Genomic DNA, 25,326 nt, shown 5'->3' with positions numbered 1-25,326 from the left:
GGCCCATCAAATGTGTACAAAGATGTCTTCATTTATAAGACACTAAACAAAAATAGAGATATGCAAGTTGTCTAGCTGTGTCATGCAGACTGCAGACAAGAGCATACAAAAGAACATGCAGGTATATTATTATGTTAATACATGAATGCTAAGAGTATCAGAAACAAAGGGATAGAATTTGTTTCCTTGGTCAATATGTTGGGGCCTCAGATAGTTGGCATTACTAAGACCTGGCTATCAGAATCAGACATGCTAACTGGTATTTTGTGTAAAGGGTATGGTATTTTTAGGAAGGATAGAAAGATAGGAGGGGGTGTGTGTGTGTGCTGCTAATAATATTGGATGACTTGAATCCAGTTAGTGTTGTAACCTATGATTGTAGTACTAGTAACAGTATTTCATGTGGGAATGAATTTGAATGTGGTGTGAGATGGAATCTAACAAGATCAATTACATATTGGGGTGTTGTTACACACCTGGTGGATTGGTTGCTAGTGATGAAGAAATGCATCACCAAATAGAGACAATGGGCATGAAAAGAGTAATTATAATCGGAGACTTCAATTATTCAAACATTGATTGGGTAGCAGTAAAATCTCATGAGAAGAATGAAACTGAATTTATTGAGCTGTTGCAAGACAAATCCCTCAAGCAGCATGTGGCAGAAGGAACTCGAGGTCAAAGGGTGTTAGATTTGATTATAATGTCAGAGGTTGTTTCAGTTAACTATCCTGCCCCCGGTTGGTGACAATGATCATATGGTACTCACTTGGGAAGTGACTAAGTTTATGGATCTTTCATTCAGAAGAGGTCACATGCTGAACTATAAAGCAGGAAATATGACCAACTCAGGAGTATACCAAGTTCAGCAGAATGATATCAGTTGCTGGATTGACAGTGCATGGGAACTATTTAAAAAATACTTAAATGACGCAATATCAGAATGTGTCTGGAGAGTTCGAAGAATAACTAGGAAAGAAGTCAAATGGATGCACAAATTTATTAAGCAAGAGATTTTTAAGACATGAATAATGTGGAAGGAATACCATGTGAATAAGGATGATGTCTGTTATAATAATTATAAGCAGGAGGCTAGAATAGTCACAACTGTTGCACAGAAAGCAAAATTTGAGTATGAAAAAGAGACTAGCTCTGCAAGCTAAATTCACACAATCCACAACAATTCTGTTGATGCTGCAACAAAAAGAAAGAGTGAATATGAAAGAATAACTTCTGAATGAAGATGATGTGAGGGTGACAGATACCGAAGAGGTTGTTCAACTAATGAGTGCCCATTGGCTAAAAGCTATCAACCTAGTGTATGCAACATGGAGTTCACTGCTACCTCTTCACTGAATGAAGAAATTCAGGTGTATGAAGAAGAAGTATTAGAGCAATAAATTAAAGATACCAAGAAATTATATACTTGGTTTAATCCGTTATCCAAGTGTAAGCAAACAAGTTTGCATGTGAACTATTTTCAGGACTGGCAACTCATATAAAGAAGCTAATGAATTTACATCACTTGCCTTAGTATCCCATAATGCAAAGCACATCTCCGTGCAGACATGTATAATGCTATGCATTATGGGAAGGGTCACTTCCCAGACTGGTTCCTTTATTGAGGTCTCATCAGTGGGAGCCAGACCCAGAGGTGATACTAAGGTTGAAGGAATGCAGAAGCCATATTTTCATATATGGCTTCTGCATTTCATATTTCATATTATGAAGTAATGCAGCCATATTTTCATATACGAGTAGCCAAAAGGTGTCACACCATGATGTGAGGTCATTAGCTTCTTTATACGAGTTGCTCCAGTCTTGAAAGTAGTTCAGGTGCAAACTTGTTTGCTTACACTTGGATAAAGGATTAAAGTAAGTACACCTAGTCGTCGATTTAAGACCATCCGCACTTACTACCACAAAAAAAAAAATAATAATAACCCGCGATACGATAACTATCTCTCACATACACTCAGTTGCTTTCAAGCATCTGTTGCATGTGGTGTATTAATTAAAATTCTACTGAAACACTACCCTTAAAAAGTCTAGTAAAAGGAAAATGCCTTCATCTACAGATACACTAGCTAAGAAGTCAAGGAAAACTATTGATTTAGAGTTTAAAATGAAAGTTATCCAGAAGTATGAAGGCGGAAAGAAACACTGAGCCTTTGCACATTCCAAGTGAAGGCTAGAAGTCTGTTTCAGAGTTTAAAATCACGTGCCGAGATGATTACACAGAAGATTTTCAGGCTAGTACTGGATGGTTTAAGCATTTTAAAAAAAGATTTGCTTTGCATAATGTACGTGTCACAGGAGAAGCAGATGAAGATGAAGCCCAAAAATTCGTTGATAGTTTTGACACTCTTTAATCAAAGAAGAAAGTTATCTACCAGAACAAATATTTAACGTAGATGAAACCGACTTGCAATGGAAATGCATGCCTAATCATACATACATGTGCCAAGAAGCAAAAAGGATACCAGGATTCAAAGCTTTTAAGAATTGGTTGACTTTGTTGCTTGGTGGGAATGCCATGGGTTTTAAGCTGAAGTCTTTTCTCATTTATCGTTCAGATAACCCTCATGCATTTAAGCACATCAACAAGCACACACTGCCCGTTTACTACCTTTCAAACCCTAAAGCTTGGATGACTCGAGCACTGTTCGAAGACTGGTTCATGAACTGCTTTATTCCCCAGGCTCGTGAATATTGTGTGGAGAGAGAGAGGTATCCCTTTCAAGATTTTATTGATTATGGACAATGCCCCTGGCCACCCTCTTCATCTGGACGGCCTTCAACATGATGTTAGAGTGGTTTTTATGCCACCTAACACAACCGTTCTTATTCAACCCATGGATCAGGGTGCTATTTCAGCATTCAAGGTTCACTACCTCAGAATGACATTCGCACAAGCCAATGAAGTGATAGATTCTGATGCTGATTTATCTTTGCGAGACTTTTGGGAACAGTGCAACATTCTTCAGTGTATCAAGAATGTTTCGACTACATGGGAATGTGTAACAAAGAATTGTATGTCAGGAATTTGGAAAAAGTATCTAAAATGTTATGTGAATACATTTGAAGGATTTGAAAAAGGAAAGGAACTGGAAATGATTACAGAAAAAATTGTTAAACTTGCAAAAAATCTTAAATTAGAATATGAAATAGAAGACATAGAGGAATTGCTAGATCGTGAAATAAAAGAACTTTCGGGTGAAGAGTTGATTGAATTGGAAGCACAGAGAGTGTCAGAAGAAAAAGCGAAAGAAGAAGAGGAGCCAGAAAAGAAATTCACTGCAAAGAGTTTATCAGATTCTTTTTCGCAACTGAATAAAGCTCTCGCCAGTTTCAAAGCAATTGACCCTAATATCGAACGATTCACAAAGGTTGAACGTATCATTCAAGATGCTGTGCGTTGTTATTGTGAGATATATAAAGAAAAAAAGAAACAAACTGTTCAAACAAAGTTCAGCATGTTCCTCATCAAGAGAACATCTCCTACCTCAACCCAAGAACATGACCCTGATGATACACAACCCAGCACAAGCAAAGATTAAAAATTGATTTTGTAAATGTCATTTGTATTAATTTTTACATTAATTTTAGATTGTATTTTTGTGTTTACAGTATAGTATTATTTTTCACATTATGTACAATATACATAATTATAAATTTCAAAGATAAAGATAAATTATAAAGATGATAAAAAGATTAGAAAGGTTAAAGAATACTGTTAATAAATATATGGCCGACATACAACCAGATCAACTTACAACCTGTCAGCCAGAACGGAAGTCAGTCGTAAGTCGGCGACCAAGTGTATATAATTTCTTGGTTATACTGTAAACAAAAGATATCAAGTGGAAAAACTTCATAATTCTGGATTAGAGAAAGTTATTCTCTAATCCAGAGTATTTTAATAATAAGGTGTGATACCTTTTGGCTACATATATGAAAATATGATTTCTGCATTACTTCAACCTTAGTATCACCTCTGGGTCTGGCTCCCACTAATGAGACCTCAATGAAGGTAGAAACCAGTCTGGCCAGTGACCCTTCCTATAATGCATAGCATTATACATGTCTGCAAGGAGATGTGCTTTGCATTATGGGATACTAAGGCAAGTGATGTAAAGTCATTAGCTTTCTTATATGAGTTGCCCCAGTCCGGAAAATAGTTTAGGCACAAACTTTGTTTGCTTATGCTTGGATAAATTATTAAATCAAGAATATAATTTCTTGACATGTGTAATTTATGGTATACTGAGGTGGAAAAACTTCCAATCCTTAGGTGTTGGCTGCTGAGGTGACTTGACTGTTGACCAAGGTAAAATATTAGCTTATTTTTCTAATTGGCCAAATAAATTTAGTTAATTATTAGCATTAGACATCTGATTTTCCACTAAACAATGAATAATAATCATCAATGTCCAAGCATCCATATAATGGATTACAGATAAATAGAATATATACGACAATGTGGCAAAAGTTACAAGAAAAATAGACACAAATTTCATATCTAAGTAAAACGAAGTTTTACAGTTTTGACATGTTTGTCATTCTCTAATATACTACAGTCCCAATGTTGATGTATGAGTTAAATGAATTAGTTCATTAAAAATAATTTCTTTAGGCTCCTATCCCAAGAACAGTTGTAATCACATCAGGACTACTGTACCACAAAAGCATGGCTTTGGATGGAAAATAATGCACACATAATCAGAATATGAGACTTTCAGTTTGTTCTTAAATAATGTTTTATGATTAATGATCCACATTATATCTCAGTTTCTCTGTCTGTGAATAAACATGATTCAAGATGCTAATACACTTAACTCTCACTACAGAAAATTTGTATGGGCAAAAGGAACACAGTATAGTGTATTGAATTTCCTTTAGAACAGCAGTGATGTATTGAGATGGCTGGAATATTTTGGTAATTTTTATTAGAAACTTAAGATTCATAAAAAAAAATTACCAAAAGCCTTCATAGGAGTTTAGGCATTAGCCATGTTTCTGAGGGGAGTTTTAAAAGTAATGCTTGCATGCACATAGCACTTGGTGCTTGAGTAGCTTTGATAATTTTCTAGTCTTGTTTTGTTCTTTTATCCTTCTGCTATAGTTTATACATAGTGTACAGTTGTTTCCATATTACAAGGATTTACAAGGTTTTTATGGTGAGGCAACTAGATTAACAACTTGAGTACTTACATCATTGTACACAAACAATTAGACAACAGCAATGGCTGAGCTGACATTAATGACTGACCTTGAAGTAGGCAGCCAAAAACCACAACTGATGATTTTTATAAGCAGAAAAGTAGCATTAACTACCCAAACAACTACATGGATAAAATATATCAAAAGTATACACCGAAGAGTATATTCTTGATATGCTTTAAGTGTATCCATGTAATTATGGACATATACACACATCAAGCCCAGTGTGGTGGATAATCAGAAAAAATTGGCAAACAAGTTAGAGATCATTAAATTGAACACTGCATTAGCACAATTGAACATTAGCACAAGTTAGCCATATTACAGAATTGGCTACAATAAAGTGTGTGCATATTGGGTGCCACTCTACTTAATGTATAATGAAATGGATAATATGCGTGTTGCACATTACTTCGACATTAAGTAGAGTGGCACCCAATATGCACCCAATATGGAGGTGAAAGTTGAGTCTACCAACATGACCCCAGAATGAAAATTTAGTGTGTGGAATATTGCTGTCCTGTCTCATCAAGGGCCAAAAAGTTTAAAAATGAACTTTCTCCTCAGAAGTGAATGCTATGACTATCTTTTGGGACAATACTGATGTTATTCACCTGCACTGTATGGTGAAAGGAATGATAATAAATTCTCAAAGCATTGTGGAGGCCATGAGAAAGTTGAAAAAATGAATTAATTGTGATTGTTCTTTGAGAGATGTTTGTGACATAAGGTTACATCATTTCACATGAGAACACAAGGAAATAAGTAAATAATATTTATCATCATTGTCATCATCAAATTTCTTATATGTATCCTCAAGGGGTGTACAGGATATGATAGTACTAAATGAAAAACTTACATCATTACAAACTTCTTATCTACAATTTTCCTCAAAATCAGTCTGTTACCTGTCAAGACTCCAACATTATCAGATCTTATGTTTCTGTCTTCTAAGGCACTTTTTACCATATCACTCCACTTATATCTTGGTCTTCTTCTGGGTCTTTTTCCTGCCAACATGGCAGATAACACTTGTTTTGCTAATCTTTCCTCTCTCCCATTCTGTTTAAGTGACCATACCACCTGAAATTAGCTATGAGATTAACACATTCCTGGATGCTGACAATGTCAAGTTCTTTCCTAATAATCTTATTTTTAATGTGATATTGCCATTGATGCCATCTGTTCATGCCACTAATCTTTTTCAGGACTCTCATGTCCCTAGTCTTTGGTCAAGTGTTTTACTTCTTACCCAGCTCTCAGATTCATAAGTTAAAATTGGTTTGAATGCTGTCTTGTATATAGCTAATTTAGTGTTTTTACTAATTTCTCTCTTATTCCATATAAATTTATTCAGTTGACTTCCTACCATACCAGCTTTGTTGATTCTGTTGTCTATTTCCATATTTAATTTACCATCTTCACTAAAAAGCTTGCCTAAGTAGCTGAAATGTTCTAATTGTTCTATAGGTTCTCCATTCACAATGCAGTTGATATTTTCAATGCTTCTGCCTATTTTCATTGTCTTTGTCTTGTTATTGCTGACCTTCATACCATATCTATTACAACCATTATTTAATTTAGTCAGGGAATCTTGCAGACTTGTAGCAGATTTATTTAGAAGTATAACATCATCCGCATACACAAAGAGCTGAGATTAACATCTCCAATTTTGATATCAGGTTTAATACCACTTTCCTTCATAATGTGATCCATATATTATTATTATTCGTGACACCTCTGAAGACTCATTGTGGGAGGACACCAACTGTACAGCCCTCTGTCTCCACCACCAATCACCTACATCAACACCATCTGCCACCCACAACCATCACCACCACCACTGCTAGTATTTTTTGTCAGTAAATTGCATGCGTTCTGAAGGGCCGACTTATCTGTATGTGGGATGAAAACCCCGAGTATTCGGGAGAAAAAATCCTGCTACCTCTGTATGAGATCGGCTAACTCACCTTCAATTGAAAAAGTCCATATAAAGATTCCTCCCGTCATGATGAGAATCGAACTTATGCCTTTTCTAATCGAAGGGCACAACGTACCGTCGTTCTTCCAATTGCGCTACGGAGGCACTTATAGATAATGAATAACAGAGGGGATAATGTACAAGGGTGATGTGAAAAGTTCTAGGCCTAACAATGACAAAACGAATTCACAATTTCAAAATTATTTTTATTTTTCAACCTAATCTCCCTTAAGACTAATACATTTATTCTATCAATGCTTCAGCATCATTATCCGTCCCTGTAGTTGGTTCTCAGTAATATCTGCAAAATACCTCTCTACAGCTGCAATCACCTATTGATTCGAAGAAAAACGCTGACCAGCGAGGAAGAGTTTTAGTTTTCAGAAGAGATAGAAGTCAGAGGGAGCCAAATATGGGAAATAGGATGGATGTTCCAACAATTCATAGTGAATTGTTGGAACATCCAGATCCCTTAATTTTCCCATTGCCAAAACACCTTTGTGGGCAGGTGCATTGTTCTGATGAAAGATGATTTTTTTCTTTTGCAAACCAGGTCTTTTCTCAAGAATTTTTTCAAACTAGTCTGGTTAAAAGATTGGAATAATATTCCCCAGTTATTGTTTTATCCTTCTCAAGATAATTAATAAACAAAATCCCTTTAGCATCCCAAAACACCGATGCCATGACCTTCCCTGCTGATGGAACCCACTTTGTCTTCTTTGGCACTGAACAACCGGCTTCTGTTCACTGTTTTGACTGCTGTTTGGATTCTGGTGTGTAATGGTCAATCCAAGTCTCATCCATAGTAATAAATTTATGCAGAAAATCAATCTTATTCTTGTTAAAACACTCCAAGCACTGTTCAGAGATTTTCATGCGAGTGCGTTTTTGATCTGCTGTGAGCAAGCGTGGCACCCATCTTGTGCAAAGCTTTTTCATTTGCAATTCTTCATGCAAAATATATCCTACACGTTCTTTTGAAATGCGTATAGTGTCAGCAATTTCATGCACTTTGACTCACCGGTCATCCAGTATATCGTGCACTTGATCAATGATTTCTTTTGTTGTTACACTTTTAGGACGTCCTTCATGTGGATCATCTTCAAGGCTGGTATGGAAACATTTAAACTCGGCAGCCCATTTCTTAATCGTCAAAAATGAAGGAGAAGAGGCTCATAAACTTTCATTGTACTTTCATGGGAATTGAAGAAATGAATCATGTTTGTGCTGAGCAACAGCCATTGCTTTCACCAGTGGCGCACTCAGGATTTAATCTTGGAGGGGGCCGAACGCTCAGGATTTAACCTGGGTGGGGGAGTTAAGTAGACAATTTGCAAATACACACTACGCATTGCATGCAACCTATGACTGAGCATCTGCAGTGATCGCTAATTCATAAGTAGTATAGAAATAGAAGACACGACAAAACATAAATTTAAAAAATGAATTTTAATTAGGAAAAGATTTTTGGAAAATTTTCTAGTGTTTTTTCCTTTTCTTTGGGGGGGTTCCTGGGCCCCTTTCCCCCCTCCCTCTGGGTGCACCACTGGCTTTCACAACATGAGGCTGCACAGGCGTGTGTTCATTTTTGTAGCTGTTGAAGAAATTGGATTTAAAGCTGTAGAACATCGTCCCTACATCCTGGATTTGGCTACATCAGACTTACTTATGCTTATATTATGAAACATATCTCAAGGGTGTCCATTTTGAAAATGATGAATATGTCAAAGCAAAAGTGCAAAAATGAAAATATCCTGATAGTTTTGAAAAACGTTTTACACACTGTTGAAAAGGAGAAAGATTATGTTGGGAAATAGTGTAAAATAAAATATAGACTTCTTACTGTCTTTTGTTTTTTATTCCATTGACATATTTCTTTTGTGTAGAAAACTGTCATAATGTAGATATTACTTTCAGAATGCTCTTCATAGATATGTGTGTGTAAATGTGCATTCTGGTGGGCTAAAGGTTAGATCTAACCTTTGGCCCAGAAACACTGCTTTAGATAAAATGAAGAATTTTTTCAAGACAATAACCTGGGTGGTGGTCTCAAGTTGGATTGTGAAAATCATTTGCCATCTTGAAACTTTCAAAATATCCATGTTTGTTCAGTAGGATTATGAACCCAGTCAGTTAGCAGGAGAGCAGAGATGCTCTCCTGCTAACAGACTCACATTAACCATTAACTAGTTAACCTTAATATAAGCTACCTTGTTAATACATCAGGATACTTTCGGCTGAAGAATGGGGGTTGTCATTTCAATTTGCTAAGTGTAAAGTTATGTACTTTGACTAGAGAAGATGGAATGAGGTTACCACATTGGAGGAACTTTGCTTCAGGAGATGGAGAAAGTAAGGGATCTCGGCATCTTGCTAGATAGCGAACTTAAGTTCAGGGTACACAATGCAAAAGTTGATAGGGTTGCCCAAAAAATTGCTACTATAATGCAAAGAAAGAACACTGACATGTAAGGAGGTGATAATTCCACTCTATAAGGGTAATTAGGCCTCGTTTGGATTTCTTTGCACACATCTGTCATCAAGCTAAATTGGCATTAAGGAAACACTGCAGAGATGAATAACTAAGTCTACTGAAAGTTTTTTCACTTGGTTATTTTATAAATTAAAGATGTCAAGAAATTATATTCTTGGTTTCATTCTTTATCCAAATGTAAGCAAACAAAGTTGCGTGTGAATTAATTTCATGACAGGGCAACTCGTATATATAGGGGCTAATGACTTCTCATTAATTGCCTTAGTATCTATAATGCAATGCACATCCTTACAGATATGTATAATGCTATGCATTGCATTATGGGAAAGACCACTACCCAGACTGTTTGTGACCTTTATTGAGGTTTCATCAGTTGGAGTCAGAGCTGGAAGTGATACCAAGGTTGAAGTAACATCAACATCTATCTCAAATCTAGAGCATTTTAATAATAAGATTTGACACTTTTTGGCTAATTGTATATGGAAATATGGCTTCTGCAACCTTGGTATCACTTCTGGATCTGACTCCTAGTGATGAGACGTCAATAAAGGTCGAAACCAGTCTGGGTAGTTGCCCTTCCCATAATGCATTGCATTATGGGATATTAAGGCAATTAATGTGAAGTCATTAGCCTCTATATACGAGTTGCCCTGTCATGAAGTTACTTCATGCACAAACTTTGTTATCTTACATTTGGATAAAGGATGAAACTAAGAATAGTGATGAGACTTCAATAAAGGTCGAAACCAGTCTGGGTAGTTGCCCTTCCCATAATGCATAGCATTATACATGTCTGTAATGATATGTGCATTGCATTATGAGATACTAAGGCAATTAATGTGAAGTCATTAGCCTCTACATACGAGTTGCCCTGTCATGAAGTTACTTCATGCACAAACTTTGTTAGCTTACATTTGGATAAAGGATGAAACTAAGAATATAATTTCTTGGCATCTTTAATTTATAACTAAGGCTGTCTCAGAACTCTGGAATATTGAGTATGATGACAGATTGAGAGAGAGAATGTGGTCTTCAAATCTTTTGCAGATAAGAATAGGAGGTGTGATATGATTGAGACTTATAAGCTGGTGAGAACAGCCTATCAAATTGATGCAGCCAAATTATAGAGTAATGTAAGAACTAGAGATCATCCCTGGAAGTGTACAAGAGTCATGTGAGTAAAGAGGTGAAAAAGAGATTTTTTGCTTGTCAAGTGGTGAACAAGTGGAATGCATTGCTGGAATGGGTGGGGAGTGCTCCAACACATTGAATGTATTCAAAGCAAGGTATAATGGTCATGGTGGCCTGTGAGTATTCGATCTCCTGCAATAAGTCTTCGGACTCCATAGAGGCTTGAAAGTATTTCTATTTTTTAAAATATTACTCAATAATTCTGGTGTGATGATTTAACTGCAGTTAAGAGGCTATATTCTTTTTCATTTATGTGTTAAAATTTATTTCATTTATAAATGCATAATGTCCTAATGATATGAATGATACTGTGCAACATGTAGAATGGAGGCAAGGATTAGGAGAATTAGAGGTGAAAGAATCAGAGGTTTAGCGTAGCAAGTGTAGCTAGGGTTAGATGTTAATAAGGATGTGGAAATAGATGACATATTGCCACATATTATTAAAGAATGTATCAAAGAGTTAGCCATGCTCTTAACCACACTACTGGCCAAGACATCTATAGCACCAAGGTTATCATGGATACGAAGTGCATATTAAAATTGTAATACCATTGATATTACTTTGAAATATATGATGGGTATGAAGCATATGAGGATGTGTATTTGATCCATAATGACTGGTTAGGTGATTAATCTGGTTATTTAATGAAAGTCTTGCAATGGGAAAGGTTCCTAAGGAGTGGAAAGAAGGCAAAATAATAGCTCTCCACAAGCATGGTTCTAGGACAGAAGTTTCCAATTATAGACTGGTCTGTATATCTGCAGTTGTGGTCAAAGGAAAAATTGGTTAGGAATAGAATACAGGATTGGGTTGATGGGCATAAGATTCTCTATGATTGTTAGCATAGGTTTGTGAAGGGCAAGTCTTGCTTCAGCAATCTGCTTACATTTTATGGTAAAGTGACTAATGCATTGGATAAGGAAGATTCATATACAATGATTGCCTTGGACTTTGCATAAGCATTTGATAGATTATCACGACTGATTGGTGTATAAACTGCAGAAGATGGAATGATTGTTTTAGATGAAATGAAGATTGGCTTTCTGAATAATACCAGCAAATTGTATATGATGCAGCAGTGTCTCAGAAAAGGAAGATGACTAGTGGTGTACCTCAAGGGTACTGTTTAACGATCTACTGTTTAGTGTTATTTCATGTGGATTTATTGGCGATCTTCAAATGTTTGCTGGTGATGCAAAGTTAGGTAGAATTATCAAGAGTAGTGCTGATGGTAATTCTCTAGGAAGATCTGAATAGACATTTTGCTTGGATGGATAAGCGGGGTTATAGCTTTAATATTAATAAATGCAAGATGTTACACTTTCGGGTACAGAGATATAAGACTACATACTGTATTGGTGGAGCTGTACTTCAGAAAGTGGATGAGATTTTGAATCTTGAGGTAGTATTTGTGATGGTAGACAGTGGACTAAAGTTCCAAGGGCACATTGCAAGTGCTGCAAAGACTGCACATCATATGGTATTGCTGCTATGATAAAAAGTATATTGACATATATTGATAAGGAGATGGTGGTGCCTCTTTATAAGGCATTGGTCCAACCACGCATGGACTACTTTTCTCAGATTTGGTCACCTAGTTTTCATTGTAATAGAGGAAACACTAGAGGTGGTCCAAAGATGAATAACCAAAGTGACATCAGGACTCTGGAGTGTCGGTTGTGAAGAGCATTTGAGGAAATGTAGATTACAGAGTTTGGTGGATAGGAGGAAAAGAGGAGATATGATAGACCTTTAAGTTTGTTAAAGGATTATACCAGATTAATACAGAAAGAATTGTAAAAAAGAGTGGATGTTCCAGATGGGAAGAATGAGAGTTTGTTACATGGCAAGTTATTGGTGAGCAGAGTGCATTATGAATGCAGGTAATGTAAATAACTTCAAAGCTCATTACCATAGACATATTGCTGGTTGAATAGGCCTTTCATGATGAGTCTCTTGACTCCATGGCAGTTACCAAATAATAATAATAATAATTATAATTTAATTACTAAAGTTGGTTTGCATGTCATGAAATCCTGTACTTAAAAAAAGAAAAGTGAGCTACTTGTTTCCCAACATGCAGGTTCTGTTCACTAATTTTTAGTTTTCAGTATAAATGAAAACAGCCTTCTGATAAGCACTCTTTCTTTTATGTTAATAAACAAGCTTAATGTAAATAAATAGGAAATGTTAATGAGTAGTGGAATGTTGTGAGGTGAAATGTCATGCAGATAAAACGTTCTTGTGGTAGGCACATATCTACCGAAATAAATAGCATCTGATCAATTCTCACAATAGTACACTTGTAGGGACCATAGGAATAATTTGTTAAAGCACATGATTTGCTATACCAAATTTCATTTAAAACAAAGACAGTAAATTGGTTATAATGGTGCTTTAAAAATTACACAAAAGGTCTCTAATATCCTAAATGGGTATAGATCTCTTATGTTGAAAGTTATTGAAATTATGGTTGAACATTTCATTTAGTAACAGCACCTTTTACAAGCTTCAGCATCTTAAAAATAGTTCTCAGAGTTTGTTTTTAAAGCTGATAAGTTAAAAAAAAAATTAATAAATACAAAAGTCAGAAAAAATTATTTCTAGCTGAGTATATTGTCTATTTCTAGATCAACTGCTGATGGCACTTATGATTTCTTACAAAACAGTATTGTACCTTCAATGCATTTTCAAGCAAGTCTACCCAGACTTCCTATTCCGGCACTTGAGAAAACTTGCAGTCGTTACTTAAAAGCTCTTGAGCCAATTACACCCGAAAGCCAATTCAGAACAACTAAAAGGATTGTTAATGATTTTCAGAGTAATGAAGGAAAAGGTATACTTTTTTTTAAAACCTATGTATACATTAACACTAGCTTTAGTTCCTATTGTGAAATGAAAGTGAAATACCTAGCATAAAGTTAATGTTTTTTTAAATAAGGCAACAGTAGTTTTACATACAAATGTCATTTCTTTTTCTGTTCAAGTATTAAATTGGATGGCTTGTATGGCCAAGTAATGTGGATTTGCTAATTTTTAATTATATTTCATGATATTTAATCATATGTTAAATCATAGCCGCTAGAGGGCTACATGGTGTGTAGTGTTTTCAGAGAGCTCCAGAAATCTAAGTATTATTTTGAATGAAAATTGGAATATTGGTTTAAATCTTAACATAGTATTGTTTATTTTTGGTAGCTTGTTGTGTCTGTGTGATTTTGGTCTGAATTCCGTTTTATTTAACTTAATATTTTAAAGATACATTTCATAGAGTAGCACATGGCGGCAGTGCGACGAAAACTAATGGCATCCAAAAACACGACGCCATTGTTTAAAAACTTTAATGTGAGGGAGTTTGTCCAGTGTGATATGTGTGGGATGTATGCTTTTCCGAAAGAGGCTGGAGTTTGGATGGAAAATGATAGTAGTGGGAGACTGTGCAGAAAGTGTAAGGAAAGTGAGGAATTGAAGTATGTGTGAAGTCGTGAGATTGTTGTGGTAGAAGAAAGCCAGAATGTGAGTGAAAATAGTGGCTTGATAGGGAATTGCGATGTTGTACAAGATGGCAATCAGAGTGGTGATCGAAGAGAGAGTGAAAGCAATTATACAGAGAGAGAAAATGGTTTAAATGATGAAAAAAAATGAGGAATTATTTGTAAGGAGTGAGATAGCATGGTTACGTGGAGTAATACACAGTGCGAAGCGGCAGTTGGAGCACCTGCAAAACTCTTTCCAACTTGCTTATTTCCGTTACCTCGGCTAACAGAAATAAGCAAGTGTTTGAAAGGAAAAATAAGTGTAAGAGTGAGAGAGTTTCAGAAATGAAGGAAAGAGTGTTGTACGGTGACTTGTTATTAAGAGGTGCGATAGATGAGAGTTTAACTAAATCGTTATTAAGAGGTGCGATAGATGAGAGTTTAACTAAATCGTACTTACCGGGTGCGAAATTTAAGGATGTAAGTGAGGGTATTAGAATGCAAAGACAGAAGGTGAAAGAATTGATAGTTGTGGCAGGTATGAATAAATTGAAAGGAGATACATTTTTTATGAGAAAGGACTTGAAAGTATTGTTAAAGGTTGCGAAAGAAAAGAGTGACAGAGTTAGGATGGTGAGTCTGTTGCCGCGGTACGACAGAGAGGAGTTTAGAAGGAGGGCCATAATTGCAAATGACTCTATGCACAGGTTATGCAGATGGTGTGGTGTGGAATTTGTGGACATGTGGAATGAGTTTCATGGGCGAAAAGATTTATACAAGATGGATGGATGGCCTGCATTTGAATGGATTTGGTGTGTGGAGACTGGAAAAAGTGTTGCTGAATGAAGTGACAATGGATGTGCCGAACCAGGGAAACTAGAACTACCGAGGAGGGAGAGATGTGGATATGCAGACATCAGTGAGACAGTTGAGTGTGAGAATGTATATAATGTACCCGAGGCAGTACCAAAGACAAGTAATTGGAATGGGATAGTTAGAATATCGCTTCAAGATAGGGGTGGGACAAAGGGACCTCTGCATTTCATATACTTAGGAACAAGAAGGAACAATTTTTGGCCTTGGTTGGCTCTTCCTGGTCACAGGTTATTGGCATTAGTGAAACATGGCTGACGGAAGAGGACATAGTTAGTGGGATAAAATGTGTAGGTTATAGTGTGTTTAGGAGGGACAGAGAGAATAAAATGGGAGGAGGAGTGCTATTGATGATAGATGATGAACTGTAGCCAAGGAGAATTGAAGTTGTATTGCAGGATTGTGAAAAGAGCTCATTTGAGGCTATTTGGTGTGAGATTGTGATTAGCAGAACAAAATATACAGCTGGGTGCTGCTATAGACCAGGTGATGGAATAGATGGTGGAGATAGTATGCATAAACAAATTGATGAAATGAGTGGAAGGAGGGTAATTATTATGGGGGATTTCAACTATAGTAACATTGATTGGAAGGGAGAAGAGGACACATGTGAGGAAGGAACTGGATTTTATTCAGTTATTAAGGGATAACTATCTGAGACAGCATGTAATAGAAAATACTAGGGGTTTGAGAATGCTTGACCTGGTAATAGCATCTGAGAATTTGACTGCAATGAATATGACCATATTGCCACCTATTGGTGAGAGTGATCATAAGGTCTTGATCACTAGAGGTGTGGAATTTTCGATTAAGACAGGCTATATGTGGAATTACCTTGGTGGCAAGCATGACAAGCTTAGGAGATTGCTTGGTTCAGTGCCATGGCATGTAAAACTGCAAGGGCTGGATGTCGATAAAGCATGGGAAGTGGTCAAGGAGCATTTACAGGAGGTTATGGCTGATTGTATATCTAGGGTCCGAATAGTAAAACAAGTAGGGGTTAAATGGATGAATAACACCATTAAGCTTGAGCTGCAAAAAAAGAAACAACTGTGGAGGGAATTTAAAGACCTGCAGGCCAGCAGGGTAACGAGTGTGGTAAGAAAAGCAAAAGCGGATTATGAAACTAGCTATGCAAGCTAAAAAGAATCCCAAACAGTTCTTTAAATATGCTGCAAGCAAAAAAAAAAAAACTGTACACGGCAGAATGATTTTAAGGAATGCTGATGGAAGGAGGTCACTGAATCAGTCGATATAGTGGATTTACTGAGCGAGCACTTTGCAAGAGTATATCATCCAGGTGGTGACACTGAAAAAATAAAGGAACCATTAGTTTATATGGGAATTGTGATGAATGAAGTGGAGGTGAATAGTCTATTACAGAACCTTAATGTGAATACATCACATCTGTGGGATTGGATGGTATACTGGCACGGGTCTTACATGAAGCAGCTAAAGAATTGTAAGTGCCCTTGACCATGTTGTTTAATCTGAGTCTCAGGTCTGGTTTAGTCCCGAAGGCGTGGAAAGAGAGGAAAATAGTTCCACTGCATAAAGGAGGATCCAAGACTACTGTTGCAAATTACCGACCGATCAGCATATCAGGACTCGTTGTCAAGGTCTTGGAGAAAGTAGTCAAGGGAAAAATACAGGAATGGATTGATGAAAATGAGATACTGTACGGGGGACAGCATGGCTTTGTGAAGGGTACATCATGCCTCAGTAACTTGATCAAGTTTTATAACACAGTAACGGCTGACTGGATAAGGGTAATGGGTTTACAGTGATACTGTTGGACCTGGCTAAGGCCTTTGACAGGATGCCACATGGAATTCTAATCCGTAAACTGCAACATATGGGAATGGATATAGGGTTGGTGAGATGGATAAGTGGGTGGTCGATGGAGAGATATCAGAGAGTAGTTTATTCAGGAGTAGAATCCAAAAGACTGCCTGTGACTAGTAGTGTGCCACAGGGGTCTGTTCTTGGACCACTGCTGTTTAATTTGTTCATTAACGATATAGGAAAGGATCTAAGAGGAACTGTTCATTTGTTCGCTGATAATGCAAAGTTGGGTAGGGTAATAGTGAATGCATAAGATGTCAAAATCTTGCAGGATGATTTGGATAGATTGGAGTTCTCGGCTAAGGAGAATGGATGTCAATTTATTGTGACAAAATGTAAGGTTATGCATTTTGGGGTGAAAAGATTAGCAGCAGTATACCACATTGGTGGAACTGTACTCCAGGAGATTGATGAGGGCAGGGACTTGGGAGTGTTAGTGGATAGGGAGATGAAGTTTAGGGGGCACATTGCAAAAGTGGCTAAATCAGCTCATCAACTCACTTGGTTGTTGTAAAATGCTTTGACGAGCAAAAACAAGCAAGTTATTGTTCCTCTGTACCGAACCTTGATAAGACTCGGTACAGAGGAACTGTATCATCTCGACTACTGTGCCCGGATTTTGTCACCTAGGTTTCTTCTTGATGGGGAGGAGGTGGAGTGGATCCAGAGGCGAGTGACCAAGATGATAGCAGGTCTGTGGAATGAACCTTATGAGAACAGGTTGAAGATTTGTGGGTTGCAGAAATTGGTTGATAGGCAGAAAAGGGGAGATACGATTGAGACATTCAATTTGCTGAAGGGTTTCTATAGGATAAATTCAGTGGATATTTTTGAGATGAGGACTGTGGCAGTGGTAAAACTAGAGGACATCTATGGAAGCTAGGCAAGAGTGTGTTTAGCAAGACTGTTAGAGCAGGGTTCTTTACTTTTAGAGTGGTAAATGAGTGGAATAAGCTGCCAGAGAGAGTTGTGGGTGCTATGACAGTGAATGAGTTCAAGGCAAGGTATGATAGATACTGGGAGAATGTTGAATAGTTGTGTGGACATGATGTTTAGGGCCTCCCTCGATGAGTCTAAGGACTCCCTGGAGTTGCCCATAATAATAATAATATTTTTAAACCTAATTTTAATGATATTTTTTATTGTCAAATTAAACTTTTTCTCAGCAGCTAGTTCATCACAGTGCAAATAAACTTTTAACAGAGCAGCAACAGCTGTTAAAACTGCTTTAACTTAAAAATGTATGCTATGTTTTCTATATAAATAAATTCAATATAAATCCTTTGATGCCTTTTTATTTCTCAAGACATAAGCAGAACTGTTTTAGTCTAGCTTACTTTGGAGTTGGTAAGCAACCTGTCTCCAACTTTAGTCATCATTGATAGTTAAATTCTTGGCTAGCAGTGATTTTGAAGGCAGCTGCTGCCATCTTTTAACATTTGATTTTTCTGAGGTATGGGATTAAAAACCAAAGTTTCCAGAAGAAAAATGCTAGTTCCCTTTGCTACAGATTGAAACCATATGAAACATTTTTTTATCCAACCCTTCATAATTTTCACATCAATCCTAACTGGTTGTAGCAGTTTAACTGTAAATATTGCACGAGCCCAAGCCCGACGGTCAAATAAATATTGAAATATACGATTTTAACTTTCCAAACATTGAAAATAGGGAGCACTTGTTTGAAGTCCTTCCCATCACACATGCACACACAATAATATCACAGATCTTGTGTACAAGAAATGCCATATTGGATCTTTTGTGAACATTTTGTTTGGAGCAACAATGCTGCTCTTTCTATCCATATAAGTATTTGCAGGGATTATTATTCCAGAATTCACTGCTTTATCTCTCACATATTGTGGAAATCTGGCTGTTAAGCCAGCATCTTCTTTTATTTTATTTATTTATTTTGTAATGCAAATTATGGGAAATTTTTAAAAGAAATTATTTTTCCTCTAGCAATAAGCAATTTTTGTTAAGTTATAAATTTAATAATTTTAAAATACAGTTACTGAATTTCATATAAATTGATATTTCAGTATTAGTAACACATATTCAAGAAATTAAATGTAATTTGATTTCATTTCAGATCATTTCAATTCATTTCAAATAACATGATTTCATTCAAAAATTACATTTCTAAAGTAATGAATTTTTAATATAAAACTTAGTATCATAAATATTTCCAGGAATGTCAATTTTGTATAAAAACAATGATCTTGTTTGTATGAGCTCTTCTGATATGATTAGTAAGTTGATCCTGTTATATCTTAGCCAAATAAATTTAAGAATGGCAGTATCAAGCGCACACGTTTTCAAAATGCTCCATATAGGAATTGACCAGAGAAAGGGAGAGCCGATGGAAGTACCTCCTATCTGTTAAAATAAGGTGTCCATTGAAGAGAATTACGAGTATGGATGACAAAATTAAAGAGATCAATAAAATGTCGTGGGAGGGGGTACAGTTTTTAGTAGGTTTAAAGTTTCAGAAAGGGGAATATTTGTAAATAAGGAGGTGACATTAAAGCCCACCATGATATCATTATTGTTTAAAACTAAATTTTGGATTAAATATAGGAAATGTGTGGAATTTTTTTATATATGATGAAGTGTGGCTAGTAAGTTTCTCCCTCTTGATATATGGATTGCCTAAAATTCATAAACCTAATTACCCTCTCTGTCCCATAGTAGAGAGACACTGACTCTCCTCCTTTAAATTAACCAAACAGTTAGCTAAATCTTTAATTACACTTACTGGTCACATTTCATGTTATAAGATATTCCATGCATTTCAAATCTGGGTTCTCTGTTTGGCCATATGGCTTGGATCCATTAGACTCTTTCCTACTCCACCTGAACAGCCAGCACTCCAGAATCCAATTCATTATAAAAAATAAAATAGCAGTAGCCTGCCTTTTTATTTTTTGATACTCTTATCACACATCTACCCATTGATTCTCTTTCTATCTCAATTTACAAAAAACCCACCTACACATACGTTTCCATCATTCCCCTTCTCACCAGGTGTCATCAAAGCTCATCTCAACAGAGCCTCCAACCTTTATTCTATCCAGACTTTCCTTAGAGCTGAACTTGCCTTTATTTGCCAAACCTTCCTTTGCAATGGTTACAATGGCAAAAAGATCTACAAACTATTTGCCCCACCCCAATTTCCTCATATCCCTTTCAACATACACACTACAGTAATGCCATTACTATTCCCTGTATGAGGCATTTCAGAAAAATAGTCAGAACTTTAAAGAAATATAATTTATGCACTGCTTTCGAGCCTTGTTTGAAGCTGGCTTCCCTTTTCTGCCCTCTCTCTTAAGGATCAGCTTCCTCCCCTTTCTATCCTAGATGTTTACAAGTTTCCTTGTTCTTGCAACTTATGTTATGGTCAAACCAGGAGATCTGATAAGATCCTCCTAGTAGATGAACACAAAAAAAAATACATCCATTGCCACAACTATAGTCAGTAAGGTCTAGCTGACTATGTCATATCTAGCACAGGATCACATGGAATAAAAGCATTATACTTTATTGCAGCAAATACAAACTTGACTCTTTTTAGAATCAGCAGTAGATTTAAAAATCAGCCTAATCTTAATAAATATAGTTGTTTAGTCCTAAGATTTGGGAAACTCCAATTCTTACCTTTCACAGGAATGAAATATCAGAATGATTAAACCTGTTTAATTATTTCTCTTCTGCTGTATTCATTTCATTAAATTTTAGTATGAGTGTAAAACAGCACCTTAATATGTGCTTCATACTCGTGTTTCAAAAGTGATGCGTGTTTGGTACACTGTATACTGCACTGATACAGGATAAGGTACAACACCTCTTTAGTATAGTTGGAAGAACAATGAACAATAGGGACATTGCACCCTTTAGTTCAAAAATACTTAACTCTCAGAGAAAGTTGATCTAGCCAGTCTCACATAGAGGTGGTAGAGTGTTTTCCTTTTGCAGATTGAGGTTTTTCATCCTGAATATAAATAAATTGCCAGAGAATACACAGTTGTCTTGTACCTTGTTGTTTCGAGCAGTCTTCCTGTTTCTCCACAATTTCTCACATCACCTTCTGTGTTATCACCAGTGTTGTGCAATGCATGTATCTATTCTGTAAGATTCAAGTACAATCCATGCCATTTTCTGATATATACTGTGAAATGTTTTCTGAAAGTTAAGAAAGCTGCTATGATGGTTCTTATTTTTTTATGTAAAGTTTTCTCCACAATTACTCTTAACATTAATGTGTGAAATTCAGAAGAAACAGTACTCATGTTTCTCTTAATTCTGCATGTTCATCTTCTAGATTTTCTTCCATTTATTTCAGTATTCTTTCTGTTTATATCATAAGTACTTTTTTCACATGACTTATTAGCAAAATTATTCTGTAGTTCAGTTTACTTCCTTTTTTTGTGAATGGATATTAGAATTGATCTTGTCCACTCTTTATGAAGTAGTAGAGTTTCTTTCCTTTTATGCCATGAGCAATGGTTTACACTATTGGTTTAGTTCGTCTATCATCACTTTGCAACTATTCTTCAGCATTTCTCTCAAGTGATGTCATCATTCTGTGGCTTCACATACTTTTCTGCCTTTGCAACCTCATCCCTTGATATATATCATCTCTCTCTCTCTCTCTGTGCTTGGGTGATATTTCCTTCAGTTCATCAATTAACATCTCCTGTGTCTTATATAACTGTGAGCAGTACTTTATCCATCTCATTCGTATTTCTTCGGTGTTTATCAAGATTTCATCCTTTTCATCTTTTGTTGTTATTGATATCCTCACACTGTTCATGTAACCACTGTGATTTCTATTCTGACTACTCTCTTTACTTCATTACGTTTCCTGTGTACTGTTCTTCCAATTCTACAGAAATATCTACTAATTTTTTTTTTTTTTTAAATTAACTGTAATGTCTATTGTGAGATCTGCCTCTTCTCTGTGACTGTTTCCTCATCTGCTCTTGATTGCAGTCACCACTTTCTTGTTCCTGTTTTCTAGTTCCTTTTCAATAATGGAACTAAAGGAGTTCAGTTCATTCTTGAGCATATGTATATTGTTATATCTCTGTCTCTGAAACTGTGCCTCACTTGGTATTTGAATTTCAACTTGATATTGGCAATTACTAAACTTTGATCCAGTTCCATGTCTGTTTCTTGAAATGTTTCATACTACTGGACTGGTGTGGCCCATCTCTTGCTTCTGAGGATCACGTCTAGAAGTCAGGTGAATGTCCACTTTCTGCAGTCTTTTTTGTCAGAATTTTGTATTTCAAATTACCATGTCATGATTCAAGGCAAATTCAAGCATTCTCTTCCCTCTTTCATTGCTTTCTCCATATCTACCCATTATTCTTTCCCATTCCCTACTGTTCATTCCAACCTTAGCATTTCAATCTCCTCTAGTGATCAATATATCTTTCTTAGGTGCTGATTCCAAGATTATTTCCAAGTTGCTATAGAATTACTCTATTTCTTTTTCAGTACTTTCTGCAGTGAGTGAATAGACCTGGACCATTGAGATGTTAAGTGGTCTTGCTGCAAATCTTCTTGTTGACTACTTTTCTACTGAAAAGAAATGCAACCTCACTTCACATTTGTACTATTCCCCATACCGGATGACTCTTGTAGATAAACTTGTATGTTGGTTACACGCGACTTAAAATTTTTCAAGAAATGACAACGTATACTAAAATATTAATTAAAAAACTTTAATCAATACCTTCCAGTATTTCAGCAATGTTACATTGCTATCTTCTGGGAACATAAAACTATGATATATGCACTCAGGCACTAATAATGAGCAAATGAGGCTAAAGAAGACAACTGCCGTCGGTCATAGCGCCTAAAGGTGCCCCCTAGCAGGCTAAATTTGGTTGTCTTGGCTGTTGGGCTGATGTTCTTAGGATGCAAGCTTCCCAAATTTGGGGCAGTCTCATGCACCTAAGTTTGTTGAGATTTGAGAAGTTTTTTTAGAGCTGAGGCTGATTCCAGGAACAATCTTTTATATTTATGTTGTTTATTATTTTAACGGTATAATAGAACACAGAAACTAAGTAAATAATTGATTTATTAACTTGATGCTGATATTTCGCTGGTATTATAACCAGCATCTTCAGAGCACAAAAACACTGTTTGTCACAATACGCGAGACTAAAACAACATGGTGTACATTAACAAAATTGTAGCAGCAACACAACGACTAGAGTCCTGATTTTGGCGCCCTCTATCTGGAGAAAAAAAAAAAAAAAAAAAAAACGCTATCATATATTGCTAGAGTCCTAGAAAAGTGCTAGTTTTTCCTTAATATGACTGTCTCCCAGATCTTCGGCAAGTTAATACAGCCATATTTGTTGAGATTTGGAGTGTGTTTTAGGGCTTCTGTCGCCTCTAAGAACAATCTCTCTGATTTATATGGGTTTCTGTGTAGTACTTTTGTGTTTTTCCAGTTGATCCTGTGTGCAGGGGTATCCAGAGCATGGTCTGCTAGGCCCGACTTCCCATAATGATATTTCCGGACGTATCGTTTATGTTCGCTGATGCGGATATTCACAGTTCTTCCTGTTTGACCGTAGTAGGCTTGATTGCATGAGCAGGGTACTTGGTAGACTCCTGGATGTGATAAAGGAGGAATGCTGTCCTTGGGTGAGCGGATGAGGGTGGCTAATTTGCTACATGGTCTGAATGTAGTGCGTAGTTTATGTTTAATGAGAATTCTTGAGATCTTTTCGGATGTGCCTTTAATGTAAGGGATGGTGACTGTTTTGTTGTAGTTCTCTGTGGTGGATGGTGGGAGGGGTTTCTTAGGAGTGTTTAGTATTTTGTTTATTTTTTGTGGATTGTAGCCGTTGGCCAAGAAGGTGTGGCGTAAGTGAGTCAGTTCAGCAGTAAGAGCCTTGTCATTTGAACAGATTGCTCTCGCTCTATGGGTTAGTGTTTTTAATATGCCATATTGTTGAGAAGGATGATGGTGTGATTGTTTGTGTAAGTATCTGCCTGTATGTGTGTCAGTTTTCTGAAAACTGAAAATGATAAGGAACCATCTGGGAGACGTGTGATGAGTGTATACAGGAAGGGCAGACAGTTGTTGGCTTCCGGTTCCATAGTAAAGTGGATTTTTGGGTGTTGGCTATTTAAATGTGCTAAGAATGTTTTCAATGTCTCAGGGCCATGTGGCCAAATGGCAAGCACATCATCAACATAGCGTAGCCAAAGTGTTGGTTTGAGAGTGGCTGTATTGATTGCTTGTTTTTCCAGGTGTTCTATGTAAAAGTTGGCTAGGGGGGGAGAAAGGGGGGAGCCCATGGCTGTCCCATCAATTTGTTTGTATATTTTCCCTTTCCATGTGAAATATCCTGCATGTATTGTGAATTTGAATAGTTCAAATATATCAGGGGGGGAAGTGTGACTTCAGTAGATTGAGGGTTTCTATTAGTGGTGTTCTATGTAAAAGTTGGCTAGGGGGGGAGAAAGGGGGGAGCCCATGGCTGTCCCATCAATTTGTTTGTATATTTTCCCTTTCCATGTGAAATATCCTGCATGTATTGTGAATTTGAATAGTTCAAATATATCAGGGGGGAAGTGTGACTTCAGTAGATTGAGGGTTTCTATTAGTGGTACATTTGTGAATAGTGAAGTGATGTCAAAGCTTACTATTAAGTCTGAGCTTTTTAGGGTGAGGTGTTGTAAGATGCTTTTTAGGTGTGCTGAATTTTTGATAAAGGAGGGAGAATTGTTAGTGAGAGTGGCTAGTAGCTTTGCTAAATGTCTAGCCAGTTTGTATGTGGGACTATTTATACTGTCCACAATTGGGCGTAGGGGTGTGCCTGGTTTGTGAATTTTTGGTGATCCATAGATCCTCGGTGTTCTAACATGGAAGGGTTTGAGTTTGTTAACTGTGTCTTTGGGCCAGGAAGTGACTTTTTTTAATAATTTTCGTGCCTTATTCTTTTGTGTGTTGGTGGGATTGCGATCTATAATTTATGTTGACTGATCTTGTAATAGTGTGTGCGTATTGTGACAAACAGTGTTTTTGTGCTCTGAAGATGCTGGTTATAATACCAGCGAAATATCAGCATCAAGTTAATAAATCAATTATTTACTTAGTTTCTGTGTTCTATTATACCGTTAAAATAATAAACAACATGTTCGACGAACACATAAGTCTGTCCACACTTTTATATTTATATTTGCTACAGTGTAATAAAGTGGCTTTCTTC

The 25,326-nt window shown here is 36.5% G+C and overlaps 1 protein-coding gene across 1 annotated transcript in view; it reads left to right on the top strand.

Annotated features, from left to right (window-relative positions):
• The window catches only part of CPT2 (Carnitine palmitoyltransferase 2), a 153,521-nt gene that overhangs the window by 15,599 nt on the left and 112,596 nt on the right, over positions 1–25,326 (top strand). Inside the window, exon 3 of the mRNA XM_090401463.1 lies at positions 13,523–13,728. Within this exon, the coding sequence (XP_090257589.1) occupies positions 13,523–13,728 (206 nt within the window). The remainder of the gene's footprint in view (positions 1–13,522; positions 13,729–25,326) is intronic.

Source organism: Typopeltis vanoorti, chromosome 12, assembly GCF_054136105.1.
Source record: "Typopeltis vanoorti isolate ZY-2024b chromosome 12, IOZ_Tvanoo_1.0, whole genome shotgun sequence".
Classification (NCBI taxonomy): domain Eukaryota; kingdom Metazoa; phylum Arthropoda; class Arachnida; order Uropygi; family Thelyphonidae; genus Typopeltis; species Typopeltis vanoorti.
Note: the sequence above shows the minus strand (reverse complement) of the source record. Positions and strands in the feature narration are given on the sequence as shown.